At 45.5% G+C, this 26,406-nt stretch overlaps 1 protein-coding gene across 1 annotated transcript in view; it reads right to left on the reverse strand.

Annotated features, from left to right (window-relative positions):
- The window catches only part of PRKCH (protein kinase C eta), a 113,435-nt gene that overhangs the window by 74,060 nt on the left and 12,969 nt on the right, over positions 1-26,406 (reverse strand). Inside the window, exon 2 of the mRNA XM_036385078.1 lies at positions 12,613-12,676. Within this exon, the coding sequence (XP_036240971.1) occupies positions 12,613-12,676 (64 nt within the window). The remainder of the gene's footprint in view (positions 1-12,612; positions 12,677-26,406) is intronic.

The following is a 26,406-nucleotide window of genomic DNA, read 5'->3' on the forward strand; positions in this document are numbered from 1 at the left end:
TTCTGCTGCCTTTGCCAGTCTGTGCACAATCCAGTCTCTGCACTCTGGTTCCAGCCCCAGGAGAGGCTCCTTGCAAAGCAAACATGTGGCACATCAAACACAGGCTGGGACCTACGTTTGATCCAGCTGCTGTTCTGCCCTCTGAAACTGGATGAAGTTTTGTGTGAAGATCAGAGAAAGAGCCAGCTAGGGCTGGCAGCACTTTGCTGTCTTCCAGGACTTCACAGAAAAGCCATGTTAAGGCCAGCTCATCTTTTGAGATGCCAACCTGTCAATATTGTCTGAAAGAAGGAACAATGATGCTCTGAATCAAAAAAAAAGTTTTCCCCACTCAGGAGTGTGAAACAACACTATCAGCAGTCTTGGAAATGCAAACATGTAATCATCCCTGCATCAAATCACACAGAACTCTGCACTGGAGGCAAGACCTCTGTTTCTTGTCCAAGTGCTGAAGCAGGGCAGATCCATTTTCCTTGTTTTCTTGCCAGATCCAGGCCATAAATTCATCTCAGCTCTCAGTGATAGCAGCATTTGAGGACTGAAGGATGAATGTTTCAGTGTGGCAGCAATGAGAACAGGATCAGTGAGGTTCACACAACAATACTGGTGAGCATGACAAAAAAAAAAACCCACAGGCTTATTTCTAGAATTACACAATGATGCCAAAGCTCTGGTAGTACCAGTAGCTAGGACAGAAGAGCAACTTTTGGGGGATCTCAGTTTTCTTCAGCCTCTTGGACTGTGGCAGCACAGGGAGAGCAGGACAGCTCTGCAGCTCTCCCAGTGTGTGGCTGCTGGGAGCATCCTCATCTTCAGGAGGGGAGAGGGCTGCAAAGCCAAGGGTGCAGCCCTGAGCTGGGGCTGAGGCAGGAATAGCTGCTTTTTATCTGTTTGCATAACTTCTGTGAGAACAGGAGAGAGCAGGAAGAAGGCAGCTTGGGAACCTCTAAAACAAGTATTTTTCTGCCTCTTCAAGTCTCCCAACCTGTTATGAACAACATGCAGGTTATTTTGCATAGAGTTTTAATCCCAACTGCCACACAGGTTTTCAGACGTGCACAGAGCAGCTTTTCCACATTTGTTATTACATGACTTTTCTTGGAAAAGTTTCTTTTTTTTCCCCTAAGAAAAGTTGGTTTTAGACATTTGCTTGCAGATGTTGACAGCTCTGAAGCAAGGCACCACAGTATGTTGCACAAGGCTGAAAAATGTCAGTGGAAAAGCCTTTCCACTCATTTCTATAGTGAGTAACCTTACCATTCCATCTCTGCAAGTTTTTGAATTCATTTGCAAAACCTCAGGATATATTTGTTTGCCAGGCTCGGGCAACAATGGCAAAGAACCATCTCGGCTGGCACAGAGAGGAGACTCCAGGAGAAAAGGATTTTATTTAGAAATCAGAAGGGGGATTTGAGGGAGAGAAGAGAAACCTGAGCACAGAACTGAGTTCGTCAGAGCCCCAGACTGGCACTGTGACCAGAATGCCACCTTGTACTGTCCCTTACCCAGCAAGACACAGTTTCAAAAAGCAAAATAAATTAGTCTGGTTGTATCCCAGACAGGTGCTTCCCTCTGGCTGAAGCTGAACACGGTCTTCCAGCAGAAGCAGAATCTAAAAGTCACCCCAGGCCCACTGTTTCCTCCTCACAATGGAGCCCCCTCCCTGCCATCTCAGACCTACCTGCATTCACCTGCTCCATAACCCACTCCTGTCACACTGACCTACATAAGAACAGACAAAAAAACCCCAACAAAACCCAAACCACTTCTCACTGCATCAGAGCCTTAACAAACTGATTCCTCTCCCTCCTCACAATTACAATCATTACTATTTCCTTGGGCTTAGGCAAGCAAATTTCCATTGTAAAACCTCCTGTTGGTCCTTCCCACTTACTAAACTCAAGAGAAAAACGTTGAGATGTGATTTACTAGGGAAGGAAACCATTTTAATACATTATTCATTAAAACCAGGAAAATAAAACTAACAGAGCAACTTTGATCTTTGCCATGATTAATTCATGTGCCAGAAGCCCTCTGATTTAGAAGATCTCAAACCACACTGGCTGCAGAAGTAGCAGGAACAGAGTGACAGCATTTATAAGTCAGAGCTCCCATCACTTGTGCAAAATCCTCCAGAAAAGCAGAATTGGTGGCAGGGAGATCCTGAACCCCCCCTGCTCCTGCTGCCTGGGGGCTCCTGCTGTCACAGCCACCAGCAGCTCACATGCTGTGGGTGCTTCCACAGCAGGGATCACAACTCACTCCTGGCAGGCCCTGCCCACACAGGGAAGCACGAGATCCAAGTCAAACCTATTTTTAACCAAGTGCAGCTTAAAGCTGTTTTTCAAGTGGATGCTCTGGGGACATCCCCCTTTTGGGGCACAGGGCAGCTTCAGAAGTTGGCTGCTTTGGTATTGAAACAGGGGTGTTCACACAATGTCTGACAATCAAGTAAATCTGCTGAAAACTCACATTTTTATGTCCAGACAGTGTAGTTTGCTAGAGACACAGGTTGAAAATCAACCTCAAAAGAAGGAGGAGCAGGAGAACACTTTATGGAACACAAAGACAATCACACAAAGCAACCAGGATGAACAAAAAGCCAGTTGAGATGGGAATATCCAGCAGCTTGTGTTCAGAGGGTCCCAAAGTTTTGCAGCATCTCCACAAATAAGTAACCATGTTACTCAACTAAGCAGCCATCCCTAGGATGAAATCTCAAACCTTCCTCACCAAGGGCACCGCACTTTTCTCCATGAGAAAGCAAACTGGATCCCAAAGCACAACTGGAATCTAGTCAGGAGCAAAGTACCTGGGAAAGCTAATTCAACAGGACAAGTTAAACATTCCCCTTTTTCTGCCACTGGCGCCTCTGACTGCTGTCATGAGAGGCCTCAGCTTTTCCCCTGGAGCTGCACTGGCCCTGGGCTCGCTGGGCAGGATGATCAACACCTGAATCACCACCCTGCCACACCTGGATTCTCCTGGTGGACTGGTCACCCCACAGCTGAGGAGCCCGAGTGGTCCAGCAACAAGCTCAGCTCTGATCCCACAGCTGACCCAGGAACTTTGGAGATTTCCATGTGGCAGCTTGCCAATGAGGCCTCTAATTTCCACAGCCTTAAAAAGCAGGTTGTTTACCAGGTTGCTCTCCCACGCAGGTTCCCACACACCATGGGCTGAGTAAGACACTGCCACAGCAAAGCATCTGTCAAGAAAAATAAATTCAGCCTCTTGTATTCCCAGTTTATTGGGAAGAGCTCTGCCAAGAAGCAGCACCTCTTCTCATCAACACGTCCCCAGTTTCCCTGGCAATGCAACAAGGAAATGCTCAGTGCTCAGGCTGGGAATGGCACAATCCACCCTGAAACTTCTGCAGATGCAGGGACCATGAGTGCTCTGGCCCTCCCAGTGCCAGGGGATTACTGGGATTTCCCAGAGGGATTTCCCAAGGCCTTCAGGAAATGAATGCATTTGGCCCCAACAGCTTCCCAGCAGCTAACACAGCCAGACCTGATTCTCTCCCCTTCCCCATCTCCTCCCAAACATGGTTTTCACCCTGCAATACATATTTCTCCACTTCTGAAATATGTCTCTGGGATTTCAAAAGCAGATGTCCCAAACCCAAACAAATACAGCTTTAAAAATGCTGGCTGCCACATGGAGAGGGTGCTGCTTGCCTCAGCTCAGGCTCATAGAATCATAAAGGTTGGAAAAGACCTCCAAGATCATTGAGTCCAACCTTTGACCAAACATCAGATTGTCAACAAAACCACAGCTCTGAGTGCCATGTCCAGCTGTTTCCTGAACACTTCCAGGGATGGTGACTCACCATGAGACTGCTTGGCCAGTCTGGTGTCAGCATTTCCATGATGTGACATCAATTTCATTCTCCCAAAGAGGTGCCCCTTTCCAGCAGGTGTAAGAACAGCAGTAAATTCATACCCTGCCTCCCCATGGGCTCTCCCATCTCACTCAATTAACAAAAAAGTAGATGTGGGTGAGCAGGAAGAAAGTCACTTTCCCCAACAGTTTGTGAGAGACACCTAAAACCTGTACCTCACTTCATCTGTTTTCCCAGCCCTTCAATGGGGAAGGAACAGTTCAGGAGGGAATTTGTTTAGGCTCAAATGACAGGAGATGAAAGCCAGCCCGTGGTTTGATGGTCACAACAGCTCTCACACAGGTTGAAGCAGTTCTCCCCCCACTCAGCACCCTGCCTTCCTTCCAGCACTGCCTTCCCACAGAGCCATTTTCCAGCCACAGCACAGGACACAGGGATTTCTCTGCCATAGCCTTCATGCTCGAGTTGTCATCAGCCCTTTTGGATGCAACTGGACCCTTCCCTTGATGGGCTTGTTTTTCCCACTTTGCCTCCCATTCACAAGTGAAACACAGAACCAGAGCCAATGCAAGTAACAACAGGAGTAGGACTAGACTGAGGCCATCACTCAGTAGGGACTCCTCAACTGAACACCTAAGAACTCTGAGCTGGGCAGGCTGGACAAGAAACATTTTTCTGCCTTTATCCTTGCTGACTTGCAAGTGTGATCTGCAAGTCTGTACTGTGAACATACAGGAAGGACACATTTTAGATGCAAAAATTCAGCATTGCCTGACTTTTGAGAGTTTTATTTTCCAGTGATATCCTTCAAATGAAAAGATTTCTGGCTCTAGGGCAATTTCCTACATTTTATAAACAAAGAAAGTTATTATTGGAAGCAAGTTCATCTGCTGGAACTGCAGCAGTCTCCTTGGTCCTGGCTCAGCAGCAAGGCTGTGGTTTTGAACACACAGCTCCAGGGAGAGAGGAGAGCACTACCAGGAGAACACACTTGCCAGGAAAGGACTCTGCTTTAGTGTGGGGATCAGTGCTGCTGACAGACACACATGCTCAACAAGTCTGGCAGCTAGACGGCAGAAAAGAGCTGAGATTCTGGCATTAAAAACAGTTCCAGGCTCTAGCAAGAAGCTGACTTTGATGGTCACAGCTATGCTGCTACTGCAGCCTTTCCCTGTCCCCTGCAGCTCCTCTACAATCCCCTCTGTCGATATTCTCTCCTCCTCCCACCTCCTTTAACCTTTTGGGCTTCTTCTAAGCTGCTTCCTTCTGACTACTCCTGCCCATACCCATCCATCACCACTGCCCAGACCAATCTCCTGCCTCCTTCTCTCTCCTTATATTCCTTATCTCTGTCCTTCTTCCAGACCCTTATGGCTCTATTTCTTCTCCAAGCAACTTTTCCCAGTGTTTGCACCATTCAGTGCCCCTGTCCCTTGTCTCAGCAGCTGGGGCAAGGAGAGCAGGACACCTGCTCAGCCAGACCTCCTGCCTTCCTCCCTCCTCTGCATCACTGCTGGGGCTCCCCTCCTGCCTCACTGCAGCACCCAGAGCAGGGCTGAGCTCAGTCAGGGGGAATTCTGGCCCAAAACCCAACCACAGCCCTGCTCCAATCTCCCAGTCCAGACAGCTGGTGCAGAACTGGCCTCACTCAAGGCAGCCCCAGGGAAACCCAAGAGCATCCTTTTCAGACAGACAGATTTACCCTCAATTATGAAACTGCCTCATTATTCCCTCATCTGCAGCCCCAGCAGTGCTGGCAGTGCCAGGAGCAGCAGCCACTGAGGTGGCTCAGTGCAGGTGGTGTCCACAGCCCCCCAAGCCATGCTGATGGCATGCAGTTTATCCCACACCACAGATGAGTAAATATTCCCCAAAGACAGCAGACAGGGACAGCAGAAGCTTTCATCCTTCCCTCTCTTTCCTCTGCCAAGCTTGAGGTCACCCTGGCCAAACAACGTCAGGATCTCTTTGCTCAAAGCTTTGTTTTGATTCAGCTTTTCATTCTGGAAAACAAACAGAATCATTGCTGCTGAAGCACTCCAGGAAACAAAAACAGCTGGCACTGAAGAGCAGGAAACTCATTATTTTCTGCTGGGCATGGTCTGGAACAACCTAAAACAGAGGTGTATAAAATGCAAGTGTGAGTATTCACCTCCTAAAGCACCGCTAGAAGATGAGCTCTGATTCCTGCAGCTCCATGCCAGCTCACCCAATGCTGAACACCCAGTTCAGCCCTTGTTTTTTGGGACATGTTGTCCCCCTCCAGTGAGGTGCAGGATTGAACTGCACAACCCCCTCACCAAGCAGCAGGACTGATGCTGCTGATCCTCCTCATGTCTGTGGAGCCAGAGGGACCCTTGGGTCTCCCCAGGAGCACTCACCATGCCTGAACACCTCTCAGGTAAACTGAGGTAATTAAACACTGCAGCACAAGAGCACTTGTTACCTTCAGGGGACAAGGACTTCTGCATGCTGGACAGGCTGGGCTGCCAGGCACCCAGACACAAGGAAAACCCTTGACTAGGGTGGTACCACTTAAATCAGGAGTTTCCCCCAGCAGCCAGAATTGAGAGACTCAGATATTAAACTGGATACAGATATTAAATTGGATATTAATTTGATAGTTGGTGGAGCTGAAGGTATATGTAAATATATATATATAGTGAGAGAGAGAGAGATGGATGAAAAAATGAACAGCATGGCTTTGTTGGTTTTTTTTCCCTGTAGTTTCTGGCACAGATTTACAGAGTGACCCCTGGTAAAGCACTGAAGCTTTTGGACAGCCATTTACCTATTCCATCAGTCAGGCACCTCACAAATTGTGGTCTTGGGAAATTCAGGCACAGTCTGAGGTGTGCTACTATCAGGGCATCCCCTTCATCCCAGTCCAGGGTACCATCCAGGTGCCTTCAACCACACTGGGTCCAGAGAGGGATGGCCATGAAGCAGCATCAGGGTGCAGCAACCAGGGCTGTGCCATCATCCCTGGATCCCAGCACTCACCTCCTATAGCTTCATGTTCCTCTCCTTCCATCCCACACTCCCCATCCTGCCCCACTGCAGCACAAACACCAGCTCCAGCACAGCCCTGTCCTCCAAGGCCAAGGAGGTTTCATCTCCCCTGGGAACTACCATCACCTCTTCCAGGAACCACATGAAAATAAAGCAGAGCAACCTCTGTTCCTCATTACAGCCAGGAACACTGAAATCCCACTGATTGCAAGCTTGGGTATTTATCTCTAGGTTTCAGAGCCCAGACAAAACACAGCCCACTGAGGAAGTGAAGTTAACCCTGGTATTGCTGTTTGTTGCATTTTTACAGTGCCTGGGTATTTCTGCAGTTGGCAGATCTGGGCAAGTCACAAATACTGACAAAAACCTCCTGGCCTTAGACACACTGCAATAGCTGTGGGACTCACATGGACCATTTTCTGAAAAATAAAAGCAGTCCTGTGGATACGGGACAGGCTGGGGTGCTGTTCTCCTCCTGCCTCTGCATTACAGGCCCTCCATAAACACCAAGCAAATCATTTAATTTCCTAGGGTCTGGCTCTTCCTGCTACCAGGAATAAACAGCTTTGTTTGTTTACTTCCCTATTGAATTTTTTTTCCCTGTGAAAATTCAGAATTTAACAAACTTGCCTTGTTTTGTTTCCTTTTTTTTTTTTTTTTAAAGGCAGAGAGACACATGTGAGATATCAGAGTTCCAGGGTGTAAGTTCTCTCGGGTTCTCTCAGCAATATTTACACATGAAACACAATGTGCAGATTTTGAAAGTTTCACTTTGAAATACAAAAAAAGAGAAACTCATGGAGGCTTCAGGACAAGGACAGAGCTGCTCTTTCTCCCCCTGCTTGGCTGATAAACCTCTGCTGGGGTGTGCAGAGTGTGACCTCCAAGAGATCAATACCTGCTCAGGACTTCAAGATCATCTTCTGGAAACTTTTTACTCTTTAACCTGGCATTTTATTTTTTAACCTGACTGAAATCTTTCAGCAAGGCTGGGGATCCACTGAAGTTCTCCTGCCTGCCCCACAGAGATGCAGAGCATTTGTGGATTACATTCCTGGTCCCTGCAAGGGCTCAGTCTTCTCAGGGCACACTCAGGATGTATTTTCTCCCCCATGGGACTCAAAACTGTCCTGACCTATCTCCATGTGAAAATGCAGAGCTGAATCAACATGGAGTGGATCTGGAAATCCCTTGCCTACAGCACACAGGTGTGACAAGTGTAAAGCACTGAAAAAGCTTGTAGATACTGGAAAAAAGATACAAGAGTGTAGAAATGCAAGTCTCCTGCTGGTCTCTGCCACATAAGACTTGGGCTAGCCATTAAAGGCTTCCATGTCCTCAGACTGTGAACCAAAGACAGCAGAACTTTATCTTATTCTGCATTGATATGTTCAGTATGGACCAGCAGGTCTTCTAGGTGGTGGCTACTACAAGCTTTAAAACTCTGCTTTTAATGTAAACCAAAAGAGAAGAGTGGCCCAAAAAAACAGGGCATGAGAACAGGGCATTTTTTTATTCCTGCTTCCTAGTTTCCAGTATTTATTCCCTTAACTATAAAAGACAGGCTGAAAGCAGTCATTATTGCAGTTTATAGAGGATTGGTAAAACTCTTTTTCTCCTCCCTCTTGTGCAAGAACCTGATAACAGACCTGTCAATAGAAATTTTATGGGGCTGAGGAGCTACATTATAGTGCAGAGCAAGGATCTTGTTAACACAATATTTATGTTCCACTTGACACTTCAAGGCTGCAGATCTTTAGTGGTACCTGTCAGAGAAAACATTATTTCTTTTTAAAAACTTTGTGTTAGAAAAATGTATTCTGAGAAAAATGACAGCAAAAGACCAGGAGTCTCTGTGTTTGAGGACAAACTATTTGAATGTGCCAGCTGCAAAACAAAGAAGCATTTCCTGGTCCAGAAACAGGTTTGGGCTTCCTGAACCTGCTTCTTAGGTTACCTGTAGGTAAGCAGGTTCAGCTTCCCCCTTGGGGGGATGGAACTAGATGATCCTAAAGGTCCCTTCCAATATGATTCTATGATTCCTTGCTGCTGCAAACCCTACCAACATGAAATATTTAGTAACAGGTGCTATATCCACTCTGCCGACTCACTTGGCTTTTCAATATTCTTGTCTTTCTATTTCTTGCCCAGAACTCAAATTTGTCATTGTCTTTACAGACACTGAAAGAAAAGAAACAACCATTACTTATTTTAGAACGATGAAATTAAAACTGAACTTCAAGCCAGAATTATAATTTTGAGTGACAATGTGAAAAAAAAAAAGGCACATTTCAAGAGTTCAAAGCACTAAAATAGAAACACTCTGTTTTCTACAGGACTTGCTTCATTAATTAATTCAGTCAAATACTTCATTTGTATTAATTTAATTAGCTTTGCTCAGAATTGAATAGGGCAAACAGAAAGAGAGGTGGCAAACCGAGGGCACCTTGCAGGCAAAGCTGTGAGGGGCCTGGGCTGCTCTGGGACTCCAGGGGAGAGGTTCAATCCATCCAGGGACACACCTGGGGCCTCTCAGTGTCCAGCCTGACCTTGCTGCAGCCAAACAGCCTGGCCCAAGCACCATCACCAGCTCTGGGGAATCTCTTTTAACTTCTCACAGGGGCCCGGAGGCACAAACCACAGCAGGGATTCACCACACTCACTGCAAGGATTTTATTTTAAATCAATCATATCCTGCCCAAGAAGAGCTAATTCAGGGTTTGCTCTTTCACAGCTGAAACCAGTATTCAGTGGGAAAAGCAACAAGCACTGGGGAGCAGGTCTGAATTCATGCCACCAGCTGAGCAACACCCTCTGGGGCACCTCAAGAGCCCTACGTGTGTAAGAGAGCAAAAAAGCAGATTTCCTCCCTTTAAAGAGGGCCTGCAAGAGTTGAGGTCTTGTGGATTATCTCAGAGTTCCTGGCACACACACGGATCACAGGGAGGGAGGGAAGCAGGACTCTCTGGGTTCTGTTAAACCACAGCTCCTGCAGTCCCCAGGGCTGGGCAGAGCTTGGTGGGGTCCCACACACTGCACCCTGCTCCTGTTTCAGCTCCTCAGCTGACAACACAACCACAGCAAAAACACACCTCAGAGAAGGCACATTCACTGTTTTTAAGAGAGCAGAAGCAAGGAGACACAGAGACAGAGGTAAGGAATGCTGAATACACCCTTGTGGGGGGGAAAATCGTATTTATACCCAGAGTAAAAGGAATAAGAAAGTTTTCAAAAGGAATTGTATGACTTGAAAAAAATTTGATGACTTGAAAAAAAAAAATCCTAAAAGGGTGAAAGAAAGACAACCCAGAAAACAGTAAATAAATTCATTTGAGAAGAGGCAGGAAATCAATCCCTAAGCAATGCCTGAAGCATGGCAGGCAGAAGTCAGTCCTCACCTTCTCTATAAAACAGCCTGGACTGAAACAGCTCCTGGGTCAGTGAGGAGATGGCTGGGGGAGAGGGTGCTTCCCTCCACCCCAGCTGGGTGCCAGGGCCACCAGGGATGTGTCACCCTGGGGTGTTCAGGAGTTGGACTTTGCTGACCCTTGTGGGTCCCTTCCAACTCAGAGTATTCTGTGATTTCTGTGACAGGTAATCTCCTCCCAAGGTAAGGAGATTTTCATTTTAATTTTGCACTGGTTGCTTTACACAGGAAATGTCAGCTGAATGAGGGTAGTTAATATAATCAAATACAGCTTAGCACAGCAAGTATATGCAAGCAGAGAAAATAAAGAGAGGCAGGTATAATTTCTCTAGGCTTCCCTCACTTCCTATTGCTCTGTTCCTTTCTTTTGCTGAAAAACTACATGTATTTTTAGCACATCAAACAGGCAGATCTCCCTGCCTCAAAACAGCAGGGTAGCAGTGATGGACAGAAGAGCCATATGGGAACCTGCAAAGAACTGACCCCTTTGCAGCTGCATGTTTGCTATACTGCCCTCACATCCTGACAGTCCTCAAATGCCTCTGTCAGACTCCCAGGAGTCACATTCTGCTCCCCCATCCCTGCTGTAGGTGAGCAGAACCAAATTAAGGTTTTGGTCAGAAGAACTTTTGATCAGACCAAAAAACCACCACTCCTTAAGGTAAAGTCCAAGCACCACCAGGACTGCCTGTTTTGAGTAAGCAAAACAGGACAAACAAAATAAGGCAGTCTCACATGGGCATAAAACCCCAGTCTCAATTGTTTTGTTGGGAGCTTTTTGGGTTTTGCTAATTTTTATTCCTATCCCCCCTACTTCCTCCCTCTCTTTTCCCATTTTTTTGCCTTTTACTTTACTGGAGGTAGACAGTGGTACCTGAGACCCTGTGAATTTGGCTATTTCCATAACCAAAACAACCATCTCAGCATAAGAAGTCATAGGGAGCAGGAAGGATGTGGCAGTGGCTGCCCTCCAGATCAGGGGAACGAGTGGGAAGCCACTTTTTGAGCTTTCAAGTCGTGAATTATTCTCAGACTTTTTTCCAAAAAACCCTTACAATTTCAAATAGCATTCAGAGCCTCCATACTTCCAGCAAAAGAGACAAAAGCAGAATTAAATATGATATTATGAACAAGACCTCTCTGTGTATCAGAGGGAAACCCCTTCTTCATGAATACCTCCTTTACCCAATGACTGGGAAAAGTCAGTATCTGCAATCAGGCTTGCCCTGGATTAAGACTTTTTTTGGAAACTCTAAATGTGACCATACATGAGAACAACCAGACAGGAAAAAACCCAAGAGCCACCTTTGATGTTCCTGTTCTGTAAGTCTACACATCCTCAAGAACAACAGAGGAAAGAGAAGTAAATGATTTCCAACGTTTTCCATTCCCCTCGGAAAGCAGTAGCTGTACAAACATCTGAGTTCTGCACTTCTCGCCTCTGAGACCTTGTCAGCAACATGCTCAGCCACCAGCACAGGTCTGAAACACGCTCTGCATTTATGCTCATGCCCACCATGCTTTAAATGGCCAAGCATGACACTCCTGCATGTGGATACTAACTGGGATGTAAGTCAGTAAAAGCCCTCCAGTTTCTTCTCTTTCCATCCCTGGCTCTGTCATAGGACATTAAAGCCAATTTCTAACGCCCTTTTCATCCCTGCAAGAAATTCCTCCAGGCCTCCCCAGCACACCTTGGCATTCTCCTGCTCTCTGGTTACAAATACAGAGATTTCCTGGGTTGCTGCAGCACAGCTCACATCCACACTTATAACTGGTACCACAATAAACAACAGGGATATCAAAACCATCACACTATTAAATACAGTTACCAAAAAAAAGACTGCCCAGATACTTTTTTAGGGCAGCTGTCACACTAAAAACTTGCAAGCTTCCTGTGCAAAGTGAACCCAGGAAACAGAAATGGTCATGAAGTAGATGTGAACAATTAAAGAACAAAACCCATCCAGATGTTTTAAACATGTTCCATTTAAACATGCTCTGCCTTCTCCTCAGCTTGCCCTTGGAGAGGCAGCCAGGTGAAAAGCACCAGTGACAAAAACAGCCTGTCTGAAGGACAGCTTCAGGGAAATAAACCAGAGAGCACAACCAGCGAGCTCCCCAGGTCTGAGATCAGAGCAGAGGGCACACACAGCCCCAGCTGCCTCCAACAGCCCCTTCCAGATTTCCCCCATCACTCAGGAAGCCTCAGGCACACCCCAGCATGTGGCCCCTGAAAAATCCAAATGCCTGCACTGCTCTGGAACTGATGGCAGGGACACAGAGCAGTCCAGCTCTGAAAGGAAACAAGCCAGAGCAAGTCCCTTACCTTCTGTGAAGTTTCCTGAAAGAGTTATGACAACAAACACTTTGCCTTCTGGCTCCAAATCCACCTGAAAAAAAAGGAAAGGAAATGTTAGAAGATTGGTTTCTTTGAGGCAGAAATTTGATAATATTTGAAGGTGTATATATTCTCATGCACACCTTAATTGAAAAAAAAAAAAAAAATCAAGCATCTGGTGCCCAAATTGTTCAGCATTCAGGGCTCCATAAAAAATAAGGAAATTGAGTCCTACATTTTTCCTGGAAGTGCTGAACAAACTCAGCCTTGCTAGAGAAAAAAATAATTTAAAAAAAATAAAATACAGTTAATAGTGTTCCAATTTGTGAGGTGAATGAAGCAGGACTAACACTGAATTCTCTGAAAAGATCCATGTGCAGCTGTTTCGAGAACTACATGGATATTTCCTCTCTATTATATTTTATCTCAGTGAAATTGTTTCAGTCTCTCAAAATACCATCATTGCTGAGGCAAATGCTGATTTCTTACATAAATCACATTTTGGCCTTAAACCATAGGAAATAGAAAATTGTTAGTGCTGTTACCTAAGGACTTCTTGTCGTTTAATCTAAATTAGATAGAGATAGAGATACAGAACATAATTTTAGGGATCAGAGATTCAATCCCAGCATCAGTCAGCCTGTCCTTGAAAGAAAGCATTTATTTTTTGGTGAGTAGATTTTTCATTTTGAGATACATTTTTAATAAAGGTCTTGCTTTTGGTGTTGTTTTATTCTTTTCTATTTACCAGCTAAGGATTCCTGACGTTTGAGTCAGGCTGTCACACAGAAATCTCACTTAAAAAAACAAAAACAAAGAAAGAAGTAACAAGGCACACCCTGATTTCCCACAAATTTCAAGGTAAAAATTAGCACAGAGGAGCATCACACGTGGTGGGTATGGATCACCTGTGCAGAACAGGAGTTTTGAAAATGGAGATTTCTGGGGGAATTGCTGGATTGCTGATCCAAACCCTCGCTGCTCCTCCTGTACAACCACAGAATGATGAGCTCAGGCTGCCTCCTGTACCCTGTGAGCCCTTTGATTCCTCTCCAGTGTGAACACCCAGCACATCACTGAAATAAACCCCCAACACCAACCTGAGCTCCCCAGGCCAGGGCTGTGGACCACCCCTGACCCAGACATTTGCTCCTGGTTTCCAAAAAACGCCGCTGCCATGAACCTAACAGGCAATAATGTTAAAATACTGAAAAACAGAAAGGTGAACCCTGAACAGAAGCCAAACAGCCGAGCCAGAAATGGAAGCAAAGCACCTGCACAAGTGTAGGTGAGAGGAGGTGTCTGAGCTGGGCTGACTCTGCAGGGTTAAGGAACAGAATGCTGACACAGCCCAGAGAAAACAGCCTTCTGGGGAAAGTGAAGGGGAAGCACAGCCAGCCATACATTGCCCTAGCCCACAATTTGTTGCAGAAGTAGAGAGATTGTTTTATTTAAGCTGCTGGGGATTTGTTAGGATGAGCAGAAGAAATATTTTCAGGAAAAAGAATGAGCAAACATCTCATTCACATGATTCCAGCTATGGTTGTCAGGTCCACACACACACTCCTATCAGTGGGACACAAAAGAGGGAAGCTACAACTGCTTGGGAAAATCCTACCAAAATGCTGATTTTATGGACACTACATTCTCCACTAAAAAACCATAATAATTAAAATCAGTCTCACAGGGAAATTTTAAAGCAAATATTTAGTCTTGACTCAATATTAATTTTTGTCCTTGTTTGCACTGCATATTACACTGGTTTCAGGAAGCTGTGTTTGAACAACCCTCTGCCTCCATTAATATTGAAGACATTTCCCAAATAGATTTCAACTCCAGCAATATCATGCATCATTTTTGCCTAAATTTCAGTTCCCTGGAGGGATGTGCAGCTTTTTAAAGAGATAGTGCCTTCCAAAATATATAATAATATATAATAATATAGAATCATGCAAATTGATTTATGGGATACCAAGAATTCAGGTTTTATGGAAAAAATCCTTACTTACTTAGGTTTCCAAAACCATTCTTCAGTGCTTATCATTTTCCTGCCAGTCTCCATACAGGATATGTCAGAGTCCTGCTTCCACAATGACAAACAGGATCCTTCCTCCCTTCTTCTGACACACAGTATCTCTGCTGGGATGTGGAATAAATCCTGCACTCCTTATTCAGTCTTGAAAGCAAAGGATTGTCAGGACTCAAGCATCTGGGATGAGGCCAGGAGATGGAACAAAAGCATCATCCACCTTCAACACAGGACACAGACAAAAACTGGCCCAAGTCCTGACACACCTTGTTCTCCATCTCTGCAAAGAGGATTCCTCTGCCCCTAGCACAGCACAGTCCTCTGCCTACAGCAGTCTCACAAAACAGAAACAAACTAATTCAGAAAGCAATAGTAGGAGATTTATGAGGGTTATAAAACAATCTCTCTCCCCTCCAGACTCCAAGATTAAAGACCAGTCAAATCCCCTACACCTACTAAGCAGCTGTGCTCATGTTGAACCACAGTCCAAGAGCACTCAGCCAAGAGGACTTGAGCTACACTCAGTATCTTCTTACAGAACATCTAAGGGCGATCTAATTAAAAATTACAGCTGAAAGGCTCCAAATGAGGCTGAAGCCCCAGCCTGCCAGGAGCTGCTGAAACTTTGGCACAGCAACGCTGATGGATGCAGGACCAATGGGGAATTCTTATCCTAGACAAGGGTTTAAACCAGACAGTCGTAAGGGCTTCTCTAGTCTTAAATTGATAGCAACAAAACAACAAAAGATAACATACCATGAAATGAAATAACAGACCACAGGGAAAAGTGGCTTTTGGGCTTGCTGTGATCTCCTTTAAGGATGAATTTGACCAGCTAAGTAGCAGCCAACTCGGTACCTGAGATAACTCTCAGACATGTGGAATGTGCCCGAAACAGAAAATAACGCCTGACCTAAAAACCTGAAAGGAAAACGTCTGACCACAGAGCTGAGCTGGCCTGAGAAACATCAGCAGCTCCCCAAGAGCAGCACCTGCCTGAGAGGACGTGCTTCCCACCATCATGGGGACACCAGAGCCATGGCCACACTCCAGAGCGGCCCCGTGCTGGCAGCAGCTGACACCTGTGAGCTGCTCACACTTGCTGGACCCACAGTGCTGGTGCAGCCCCACGAGCTGAGCTGGGTGTGAACAGCCAGCACCCTGCTCAGGCCCTGGGGGTGACCCCAGGCAGCTCTGCAGCACAGCCTCCGGTGCTCCTGCCCCTGCTTCACACCCTCAGCATCACCTTCACACCCTCAGCACCGCTCTCAGCCTTGCAGTGCAGCCACAGTTGTAGCACACACTGTGGGAAACTCTCCTGACACAGCAACTGCAGCCAGAGCTGAGCACGCAGAAATTGTCCAGAACCAGCTGAAACCAGAGACCCACAGAGCAGGAGTCTGGCACTCCACTGTGTCCCCAAAAGAAAGAACTCCTGATACCAGCCCTCCTTCAACCACCTTTCCAGTGACCAAAGCACTTCCAGCACCAGCACCTACTTTCACTGACAGAGAGGGCTTCTCACCGTGTTCTGTTACTTAACAAGACCTGAGCACTTCCAAAGGGAGCAGCTGCCAAAGGACTGGCCCTCCAGCCATGGAAGGGATAACCCGAGCTGGGCTGGCAGCCCAAGCCCTGACTCCATGCTGGCACAGCTCCAGGGATGCCAGTACCTCCCAGCACCAGCAAACACCCTCAGGATCCAGCCTCCCAACAGCAGCAGGGGTGGAACACAAGCACCACGCAGATGCCAAGTTTTACTCCTCACTTCTTCTCTGTTTTTCATTTCCCAGCACTGACACTAAAGGCAAAACCCCTCCATTTTTACAGAGAAACAGGGTGTTGCAGTATTAATCCTGACAGAGTTGATAAAGTCCAAAGTAGACCATGAAATCAGTTTGGGTCAACAAAGCAGCTGATATTCATTCTTAAAGAAAGCAGGAGAGGCTCAGAGAAGCTCAACAGCCTGAAGGCAGCACAGGTGATGCTCAGGGGGAACTCCTACACCGTAGCATAAGAGAAGTGATACAGGAATGTAACCATCCAGATGCATTTGACACAATCATCAAAGGGTAATATGTACAAAGTTTCCTAATGCCAAAGATCTGGCATGGGATAACTAATTTTAGGGAATCACAAGCTTATGCCTGGAAGGTTTAGTATCAAAGCCAAAGGAAAGTCCTGTTGTATTGGGAGCAAAGGAGAATTATGAAATTCTATGCATGCCTGTTACTGTGACTGCTGTGAGGCGCAGTGATCTCAGAATAAATCAAACTAAACTGGTGGTGTGCAGCATCATACCACTGGCAGGCAGACCTGTAAACAATCATCACCTTACCCCCTCCTCTCCAGAACTGTCATCCTCAGCCTGGTTCCCCAGGGAAGAACCAGGGGGAAAAACACAGACTTTCTGGCTGGTTTAGAGGTAACTTGGCCAAGTTTTAGCTCACTGGGAGAGGAAAGTGTGCTTATCAGTGTAGTAAATCCTTTAGTCACCCTCAAGGAAATGAAGGCAGCACGCTGGTCCACAGCACAAGGGGTGGAAAAGATCAACTGCTGGAGCTCAGCTGTACCTGTGAGAACAGCACAGGATTTTGGCCCAGAGCTAAGCACACGCTTTAACTTCTGCTGAACTTCACAGCCCAACCAGGGAAAACAAGCACTGGAGGATTTTGGCAGGCAGGCTGGAAAGGGGCAGGTAAGGATGAGGAGTTCAGCCATGGCTTCATTACACCTCCACTGTGAGGCACAGGCCTCTGCCAGGACACTGTGCTGGGAGTTAGGAACTGCACTCCTAACCCAAACCACTCACATGGTGCCCCATGCCTGAACTTGCTGGGATCCTGCTGTTCCACGTGACTTCAAAGGGAGCTGCCAGGGACTGGTTTCCCGCAAGGAGGGGCCCCAGTGAACCATCTCACACACCTTCCCCAGGAAAGGGCTGTGCTGACATCCTTCCCAACAACAGGCCAGGTGTTATTGACTCCCCCTCTCTGCATTACAAAAAAAGAAATCAGTACAGGAGCAGAGCAGATGCAGGGAGACCAAAACAAGGCTCCATAATCACATGCCTTCACTCATATAATAAAAACTGGCCGTGCGTGATTCATCAATGGAAGAGGTTTGGAAAACAAATTCAGAAGGAGGGTAATCTCTCAGGCAACATATCAACACCCAGCTGAAGCATCCACTGAACTTGAAGAGCAGGTAGAGTGAGTTGGCCTCTGAGAGAGCCCAGCCTGCCCCAGGAAAGGATGGGAAGAGGCAGATCCAAAGGGTGCCTGCCTGCAAGTTGCTCACTCTCCAAACTCAAGATGAGGTAGATAAGGTGGGCCTCCAGGATGAAAAGACATCTTCAACACTGCACCTGGCAAGAGCACTACATCTCACATAAGTTTATAAGATTTTTTTTTTCTCCCCCTCCCATCCCCTCAACAGATAATCCAGTCTGAGAAGTCTGATCTGAAGCACATCAGAATCAGTGGGAATCTTTTTATTGTGTTTGGATCAGACACAGGAGATGACTGTGTTTACCCTGGAGCCTAGAACATCCCTTCTGCCATTGCTGCTCTGTCCTTCCTTCCCCACAGGCACAATCCATACCCATCCTAGAAGTACAGCCTTTTTCTGAGGCATGTCAATGCTGACACGGCTTCAAAAACAGAACAGGCCAGACACTTGGAGTGAGTAAAGCAAATATAAAAGCTACCTAGGGACTTCATTAGCTTAATTAAACAAGTAGCTATATCTTTTGACTTCCTACTTCCATAATTTTTATTTTAATTAACAGAACTGCATATGTAATCAGTCGTTTGTAGAGGCAATTCCCAAGGCTCAGTCGAAAGAGCTGAAAATTTGGGTTAGGCTAGAGCTGGTTTTTCACATGCCTCTAGTTATTTCTTGTCATCTTTCTTGTTTTAAGCTCTTACCAGATCATGCTTATGGAATGTCAGATCTTTCTGTATTTTAATAAGGCAGCACCTCCTTGGACAGGTCAAATGGCAATTTTCTCAGCCAAATACACAGTCTCTGGATTAATCAGTCCCTCTTATACTTTTTGAGGCTGACAGACACCTGCCTATCAAGTCAGACACCTTCGAAAATCCTCAGGGCTGTCTAGTACAAAGGGGATTTTGCATTTCCAGACCGACACATTAAAGTGCTTTTCCTACAAATGCACAGCATGCACTTTTTAAGATTCAAATAAGGGTGCCTAAAAAAAAAATAAAAAAGCAAACACACACAACAGTGTACCAAGTACCTTCTTATTGCTGCAAAGGCTGGCAAGTGCTCAGGGCAGCAATTCCCACCACAGGTGCTGGGGCAGACCTGGACAGCACTGGGAAAAGCTGCCAGTCCCACCTGCAGTCAGCAGGTCCAGGGTACCCCCAGTGTTAAAGCCCTCAGAGCTCACCTGAACAAAGTTTCATACTCTGCAGCTGAACTCACACATGGGTGGAAAGTCAGTCTCTCTCAAAACTCCCACAACCAGTTATTCCAGCTATTACTGTAATATTGTCATTCTAAGTTTTTGTTTCAGGACAGCTGCTTAAAATATTACTTTTGTTTTCATTCGAGCTGCCTAATTATAAGCTCTGCACCAGCCATGAACAAGTATGCATAACTAATGACTCTTAGCCAATCCTGGACTCTTTAATCAATTTTAGTCTGGTTTCATCAAGAGATCACCCACCTCTACAGGAGATTTGCTGAGGTGGGAACAAGATTTATTTATCCCATGAAAATTCCTGTCAAGAAAACCTGCTTGAAGAGCTACAAATATAATACAGATAAAAAAGGAGGTTTCAAATCTTAAAAAAAAACCACAACAACTTTTGAAAGCAGGAGCTAGAGCCTGCTCCTATGGTGTTACAGCAATTTATATTGCTTTTGAGAAATACCTCTAAAGCAATGAATGATTTACAAGTAATGGTTGCAGGAAGATGCTCTTTAGCATATTTGAAAAAAAAAATTAATAAGTTATAAAGTTATAAAGAGAGAAACAGACTCAACTGGTTCAGGGACTATTATGTTTTTGTTCTCCTTATATTTTCAAAGAAAACAACAACAACAACTCTCCAGAGGGATTTTTTACTCTTTTCCCCAAGTTATGTGCCAGGGGCAGAGGATACAATTGCCTGCTTACAAACCCCATGGTACTGAAGTTTTTTGAAGACGAGGCACTGATCCCAACAGCACCAGCACTGAGTAAAAACCCACTCCTTTAGAAATTTAAGTGAAATTCAAAACCAAATGGGGGGGACGTGGGAGAATCTAATAATGTCATGCACACACTGGAGTCTGCAACAGGGGAGAGCTTTCATCCACAACCTCCTACAAGTGTGGGGCTAGAAATGGCTAGGCTGGTCAATGGGCTGAGCAGAAAACATGAAGGATGACCAGACCCTGCTAGTGAGGGTCCCTTTCCTGAGGGCACAGAAATGCCAAGCGTGGGATGACTCTGTGAACTGCCACGAACAGCAAAGCTGCTGGAACCCCCCAGTGACAGCACATGGTGGCCAGGGGAGATGCCAGGCAGAGAGAAAAGGCTGCTCTGAGCCTCCCTGAGCAGAGAGAAGGGGCAGGAACCCCCCAGCTGCCTCCCACAGCCCGTGTGAAACCAGAATTGTGTGGGCAGGACGGATGCTGCCTTTCCCTACCACAAGCACATACAAGCACAGCTTTAGCTCTGCTGAGCACAATTAAACCTTAATTATTCACCATGCATCTTTGTAACACCATGCCAAATACCATCATGTCCAGTCCATCACTGTATTTTCCTTCCAACTCCTCTTGTCCTCCTCCTACAGCTAGTTGTTTTTTTTTTTTTTTGGAAGGGATGGGAAGGAAAATCATAGATTACTTTAATTTCCCAAAGGCAAATGCTGACATCAATGCAGGACCACTAAATTAAAGGATGGCAAATGCAGGGCTTCATTTTCAGCTGTCTGAACACTTGATTACAGCAAATCCACCCATGCTGACATTCAGTAGCTGCTATCAGGCTATCAGCTTTGCATATGCAAGGTATGGAAATCTGCCTGCAGACACCTGTGTGTGCAACTGCAGGTAAAAGAGGCTGACAGTGGGACAGGGTCTCTGCTCTTGAGGGGACTTCAAAGCATTGACCAACACCCAAACAACAAAAATCTTCTATTTCCGTTCAATTATCAGTGACAACATATCAATAAACCTCAACAACCAGTTATTACCAGCAAAACAAAAATCTTTCCATAGCTGTAGAGCTGGAGTTGCAAAGGGATGATCCTGACAGCTCACGTTTTAGGTCTATCACTGAGCACACAATAGAGGAATTGCTCTTCTCTATCTCCAAGATCTGGAGATTATCAACAAGAGTATTTTCTGTCTCCTACACAAACCCAACATAACTTGGCAGAACACACAGGAAATTGTGCCACTTTTTCTGTTTACAGTTATAAAGAAATAAATTCATTGACTGGTGCCAAGTAGGCAAGTTGGTGGCACTTCCCACATGGAAACATTCCAAGGGCCACCACAATGAGATGCTGAGCAGAGCTTCCTCAAAGTAAAGCAGTGACACAGATGTGCTTAGAACTGAGGCAATGCCCCCCAGGAAGGAAAGAGCAGTGAAAAAACAAGCCCAGTGCACACCAGAGACCTGGGTTTGCCCCAGAGAGGAACAGAACAGCCACCAGGCAGAAATACAGAAGGAGAAACAAAAAGACTGGGCAGAGAAGCAACAACAGTTCTCTCAATCTTGAGAAGTCATCCAAGGCACAGCATTCACCTTCAGCTTTAATTAACCTCCCTAACAAATCTAGGCAGACTTTATGAATCATTTATGACTTTACATTAAGCAGCACAGTCTGCACATGGTCTGAGGTTCTGTGCCTCGTTGGTTGCCCAGGGACCATCACTGCACAGCTACAGCAGGACAGAATTTAGGGGTGACTTAGGGGCAATCCACTGGTTGTACTGATGTACAGCATACAGGGCAGAGCCCCCAATACCCTGTTCATGGACCCAACCCAAGGAGCAGGAGCCCCTAAACCAGCTGCATCTCTATGCAGAGATCCCCTCTGCAGCTGGCTCCCCAGAACTTTGCTCACTCACCTATTTGTGTTGTTCTCCACTATTCAGTGCTGGGAAATATTTTCTCGTTATTCATAGGCTTTATTGCATAATCCTAAAGTTCTGAGAAATTATTCTCATTTGAGTCTCCATTAGGTGTGTCACTATTTTTAAAATATCTTCCTACTACATGTAATTCATTTGGTGTACTGCTGCTTTTCCATTTTTGTCCAATAGTTCTTTCTTTTTTCTAAAACCAGGCCACAGCAGATGAGATCATGAACCATTAAAATCCATTAGTCCTCAAGATAATCCATCAAATTTCTCAACACCTCAGGTAAAAAGGGGAAAGGTCACAACTGTCTCCTACTCCAAACATTTCAGTCAGATACTGAAGAGCCAAATACCATCCTTTTAACAACAGTTAAAAGTTAAGTCCTGGTGCTGCAGCAAAAGGCAGTCTGATGGAAAAGTTCAGTCATTTATGATGCTTGATCACTAATAATGAGCACTGTAAGCTACAAAAGAAGGATTCTGGAGTGAGATGTGCTCAGCATCTCGATGCCAGGAAGATGGGATTCCACAACACAGAGGTACAGACACAAACCAACAGCTCTGCAGAGGGCCTGATTTACAGGCACCTTCCTTCTTCTCCCCTCCCTTCAACACCAAGTGTTGAAAAGACCTTTATTGATCTTTACTGCACTGGGGACAGCTGGACCCCTAAAAAGTGGATGTAGAAGTTTCAGGAAGGCCCACAGTGCTGGCTGTCACCCAGGCTGCCATGCTGGTGTCACATTCCTACGGTGCTGGAAGCCAACACTGACAGAGGGAAGGAGCTGCACAGGAGATTGTGCACTCCAAACACATCACCCACATCCAACCCTTCCCACACATCTCCATCTTTCCAAACAAAGACAGCAAAGCCCCTCTGGGTGCCAAGCAAATCTTACACCATCCGTTTCACAGAAAAGGAAAGCAATGTATGGGGATGGCAGGAGCAGAGGTAGACACAGGGATTTGGGTCTTCAAGAAACAGACCTAGCTCACTGCACAGCAGTCACACTGCTTGGAAAGTGCAAGGGAAACTCAGCAAAGCCCACATAAACAACGTGTACCTGGACTCCATAGAAGTCCAGGCATCAAGAAGAGTCAATTGCTCCAAAGCACCAGAACCCTCAGTCTTTTCAATGACTTTAAAGCCTTGAGCCAAGCGATTGAGGGGCACACACCACCCCTGCCAGCATCACAATGAATTCATTTCTGTGCAGGATCAAGTTGTCAGGAATATTTCTGGGAAATCCTAAGATTTCAAATGGTGTGTCTCAAGGGCATGGCAGTCTTTAGAAGTACAGTTCCCAACACAGCTCATATTCTCACCTACAGTGCTAATCCCATTACCCATCCTTAGTGAGGATACAAAAAGGAGAGATTAAATCCAGAAACTTTAAACCTTGGCATGGGCTGTAACACCATGGGAAAGCCTAAGCACCTCAGCTCTGATAATTGTTCCCAGATCTGGAATTGATCACAGTGACTTCCTTCTTCCTCCTCTCACTTCCTCACCTGGCAGTTTCTTAGCACTGAAATTATAAAGTACTAACATTTATACCCAGCCAGTATTAATCTACCATGTCCCCTCTCCATGTTGCAAGATGATCTGCCCAATGATTTGAGACAGGGAAGAAAAGCAAACTATCAAATATGAGTGGCATGTCACAGGAGAGAACCTGCTTGGGACACAGGGAAAGATGAAAAGAAAGGTTTAAAAGTACTTTAGCCCACATACTCCCTCTCCCATTCCCTGACAGCCACTTATGGGATTGCCCCATATCCCTGGTACACACATCCCAGAACATCATGTAAAAGCACCAGCAGTTTCTGGCTGCACAGCCAATTAGATACTTCCAAAGGTACAAAAAAAAAAAAAAAAAAAAAAAGGAGTGCCAAGGCATGCACTCCCCCAGCATTCCTGAAGGTATGATGCTTGCTCCTGGTGTCCAGATGTTACTGCTCATGTCTCTGCTCCAATCCCATGAGGTCCAGTGCTGGGAGCCACAATCAAGTCTTCAGGCAGCAAAAAGAATGTAGGTTGCAGCTGACAACACCCAGAAAGGACACGCCACTGCCAACACTTGCTTTGCCAAGTTAGATCATATCCTATTTGTACAGTGGGTTTTGTTTATGTGTTTGGTTTTCTGTTTAGGCTTTTTGTTTTTGTGGGGATGATGGAAGAGTACAATCAAAATATTTCTGTGAATTTCTGTGAAACAGCAGTTAGAAAAAAAGGGTGCAGAAGTGAGGTTTTTCACGAGGAAGGACAGTGGGTTGGACATCAGTACCAAAAATAATATGGAAAAAAAAAATTGTCCTGAAATCCTGAGGCCAAGCATTACAATAAGAGACAGACTGTCCAAGACCAAGCAATTTTTATTCCTATCAAGTCTGTGATTACAGTTTTCCTCATCTACCTCATGAGAGAGATGATCTCACTACCCACTTGTGACCATAAAGTCAGAGCTGTGACTCCAGCAATGAGGCTGAGGCAGGAAGGAGCTGCACAGCACTGGCTGGTGCTAGCCACCGGATGGTGACGAGGTGCAGTGTCAATGGAATGTGCTGCTCAGCTGACCCAGCTGCCTCCCTCTGAAGGACAGCAGGCTCTCCAGGGTTTTGTGAACAACTGGAAGCTGACAGGCAGCTTGTTGGGACCTACCAGCAGCACGCTGTCACGTATTTCCCCTTTTTTAGTATTTCTTTTTCTCTTTCCAAAGTGTGGTTTCGAGATGAGGAACCAACGTGACCAAGATTTACCATGGATTAAATAAACCAGAGGGTTGAGACACCCAGAAAGGGTATGTAGAGGAAAAGGTCAGAACATGGTTGGAGTGGTTTTGCTGACAGGTCAATCGAGAACATAACTTAGGTGCTGACCACATTTCCCATTCCAAACTCAGCATGACCCACAAACCTGCAGATGAGCCTTCTGCTCTGCAAACAAAGATTTGCTGAGGATTGCCACAAGCCCCAGCACATGGCAATCCTGGGTAAGCCAAGAGCAGGACGGCCTCACCTACAAAGCCAGTCATATTTAGGACAACTGTTGCCATGTTCCCTCCTTGACAATGTTTTAATGTTTTATTTCTTTGTGAATGGAAGGCCTGGCATTTTATCTGTGCCAGAGTGTTGCATGTGGTTTATATACAAACACATAAGCTTTTAACTCCAGCACACTAATGTGTTTAAAGTAGAAATTCCCTCCTGGAAAAAAGCACATCCCCACCTGGGTGGCACTGCTAATGTGGACCTCATGCTCCTCTTCCTGCAGACAAACAGCCCTGGCTGTATGTGGGGACATGTTCCCATAATTCCCAAAGCAAGATTTTATTCACTCTGGGAAAAGTCACATCAGTTTTAGTCTTCTACCTTAATTCTCACCAGCTGAGGACAGAAATCCCTTGGACAGCATTTATGTCCTCTGAAAATAAAGTAAATTCCCTTCCTTCTTTAAGATTTACCAAGCCCTGTAATACAAAGCCAAGAAGCCACTCAGTTCCTGTCCTCTCAGCAGCCACCTTGGAGGGAAGTAAATTAAGAGATCCAGTCCCTTTTAATGACTGACCCACATTCAGTGAAGGGAAACATTACAAACACACATCCCTAAGAAAGATAAAAAAACACCTAACACTGTTCAACTCCTGATATACTTTACATTGACAGAGCTGAGATAAGATTACAGTAGCAAGGGGTTTGATGGAACCATAAAAAAAAAAAAATCATAAAACAGTTTTGTTTGGAATGAACCCCAAAGATCATCCAGTTCCAACCCCTTGCCATGGGCAGGGACACCTTCCACTAGACCAGGCTGCTCCAAGCCCTGTCCAGCCTGGCTCTGAACAATTGATATTGGAGTTGCTGACTAGATCTTGGCCGCACCACGAATTTCAACTTTTTGTGATTCTAAAAAAACTCCTCTTGCAGCCCAGCAGAGTTTGAAAGGCTTCTGGGGCATTACCACACAGAGCAACATGAAACAGGGGGGTGGTTTCAGATACTGAGATAGAAAGTCTGAACAAGTACTGACCCACTGGAAAATTCACAGCGAGAGATGGAAAGATCTGGTACTCTTCAAACACCTACATGCTCTGGCTGTGGCTTTGAAGCAAGCCACAACACTGTCTATTGTAAAGAGCACTGTTCCTGTGGAAACACTTGCTTAATATTGTCAGAGATGGCGGAAGAAGAAATGCTATAGGTGTACAGAATTTTGCAACTACCCATTTACTGACTAAAATATACATATATATTCAAAAGAGAAAAAATTCCTTATTGTTAACAGCAAAAAAAAACATTATCAGGCACTGAAACAGCATATTTTTGTGCAACTGGAGTAATTAAAAAAAAAAAAAAACCAAAAAAAACCCCAAAACCAGCAAACCCAAATTCCATAGAATGGTTTGGAATGGACTTAAAGATCATCTCATTCCTACCCCACTGGCACAGGCAGGGATACTTTACCTAGACCAGGTTGCTTCAAGCCCCATCCAACCTGGCCTTGAATTCACACCTCCAGAGATGAGAGATCTGCAAATTTTTCTGCAAATGAAATTTCCCCCGACCAGAACTATTAATATAAAAAGATAGTTTAGTCAACCTAGAAATGAACCACAAAACTTATACTGAGAAAATGCTGATGAGCT

This window comes from Molothrus ater, chromosome 6, assembly GCF_012460135.2.
Source record: "Molothrus ater isolate BHLD 08-10-18 breed brown headed cowbird chromosome 6, BPBGC_Mater_1.1, whole genome shotgun sequence".
Lineage (NCBI taxonomy): Eukaryota > Metazoa > Chordata > Aves > Passeriformes > Icteridae > Molothrus > Molothrus ater.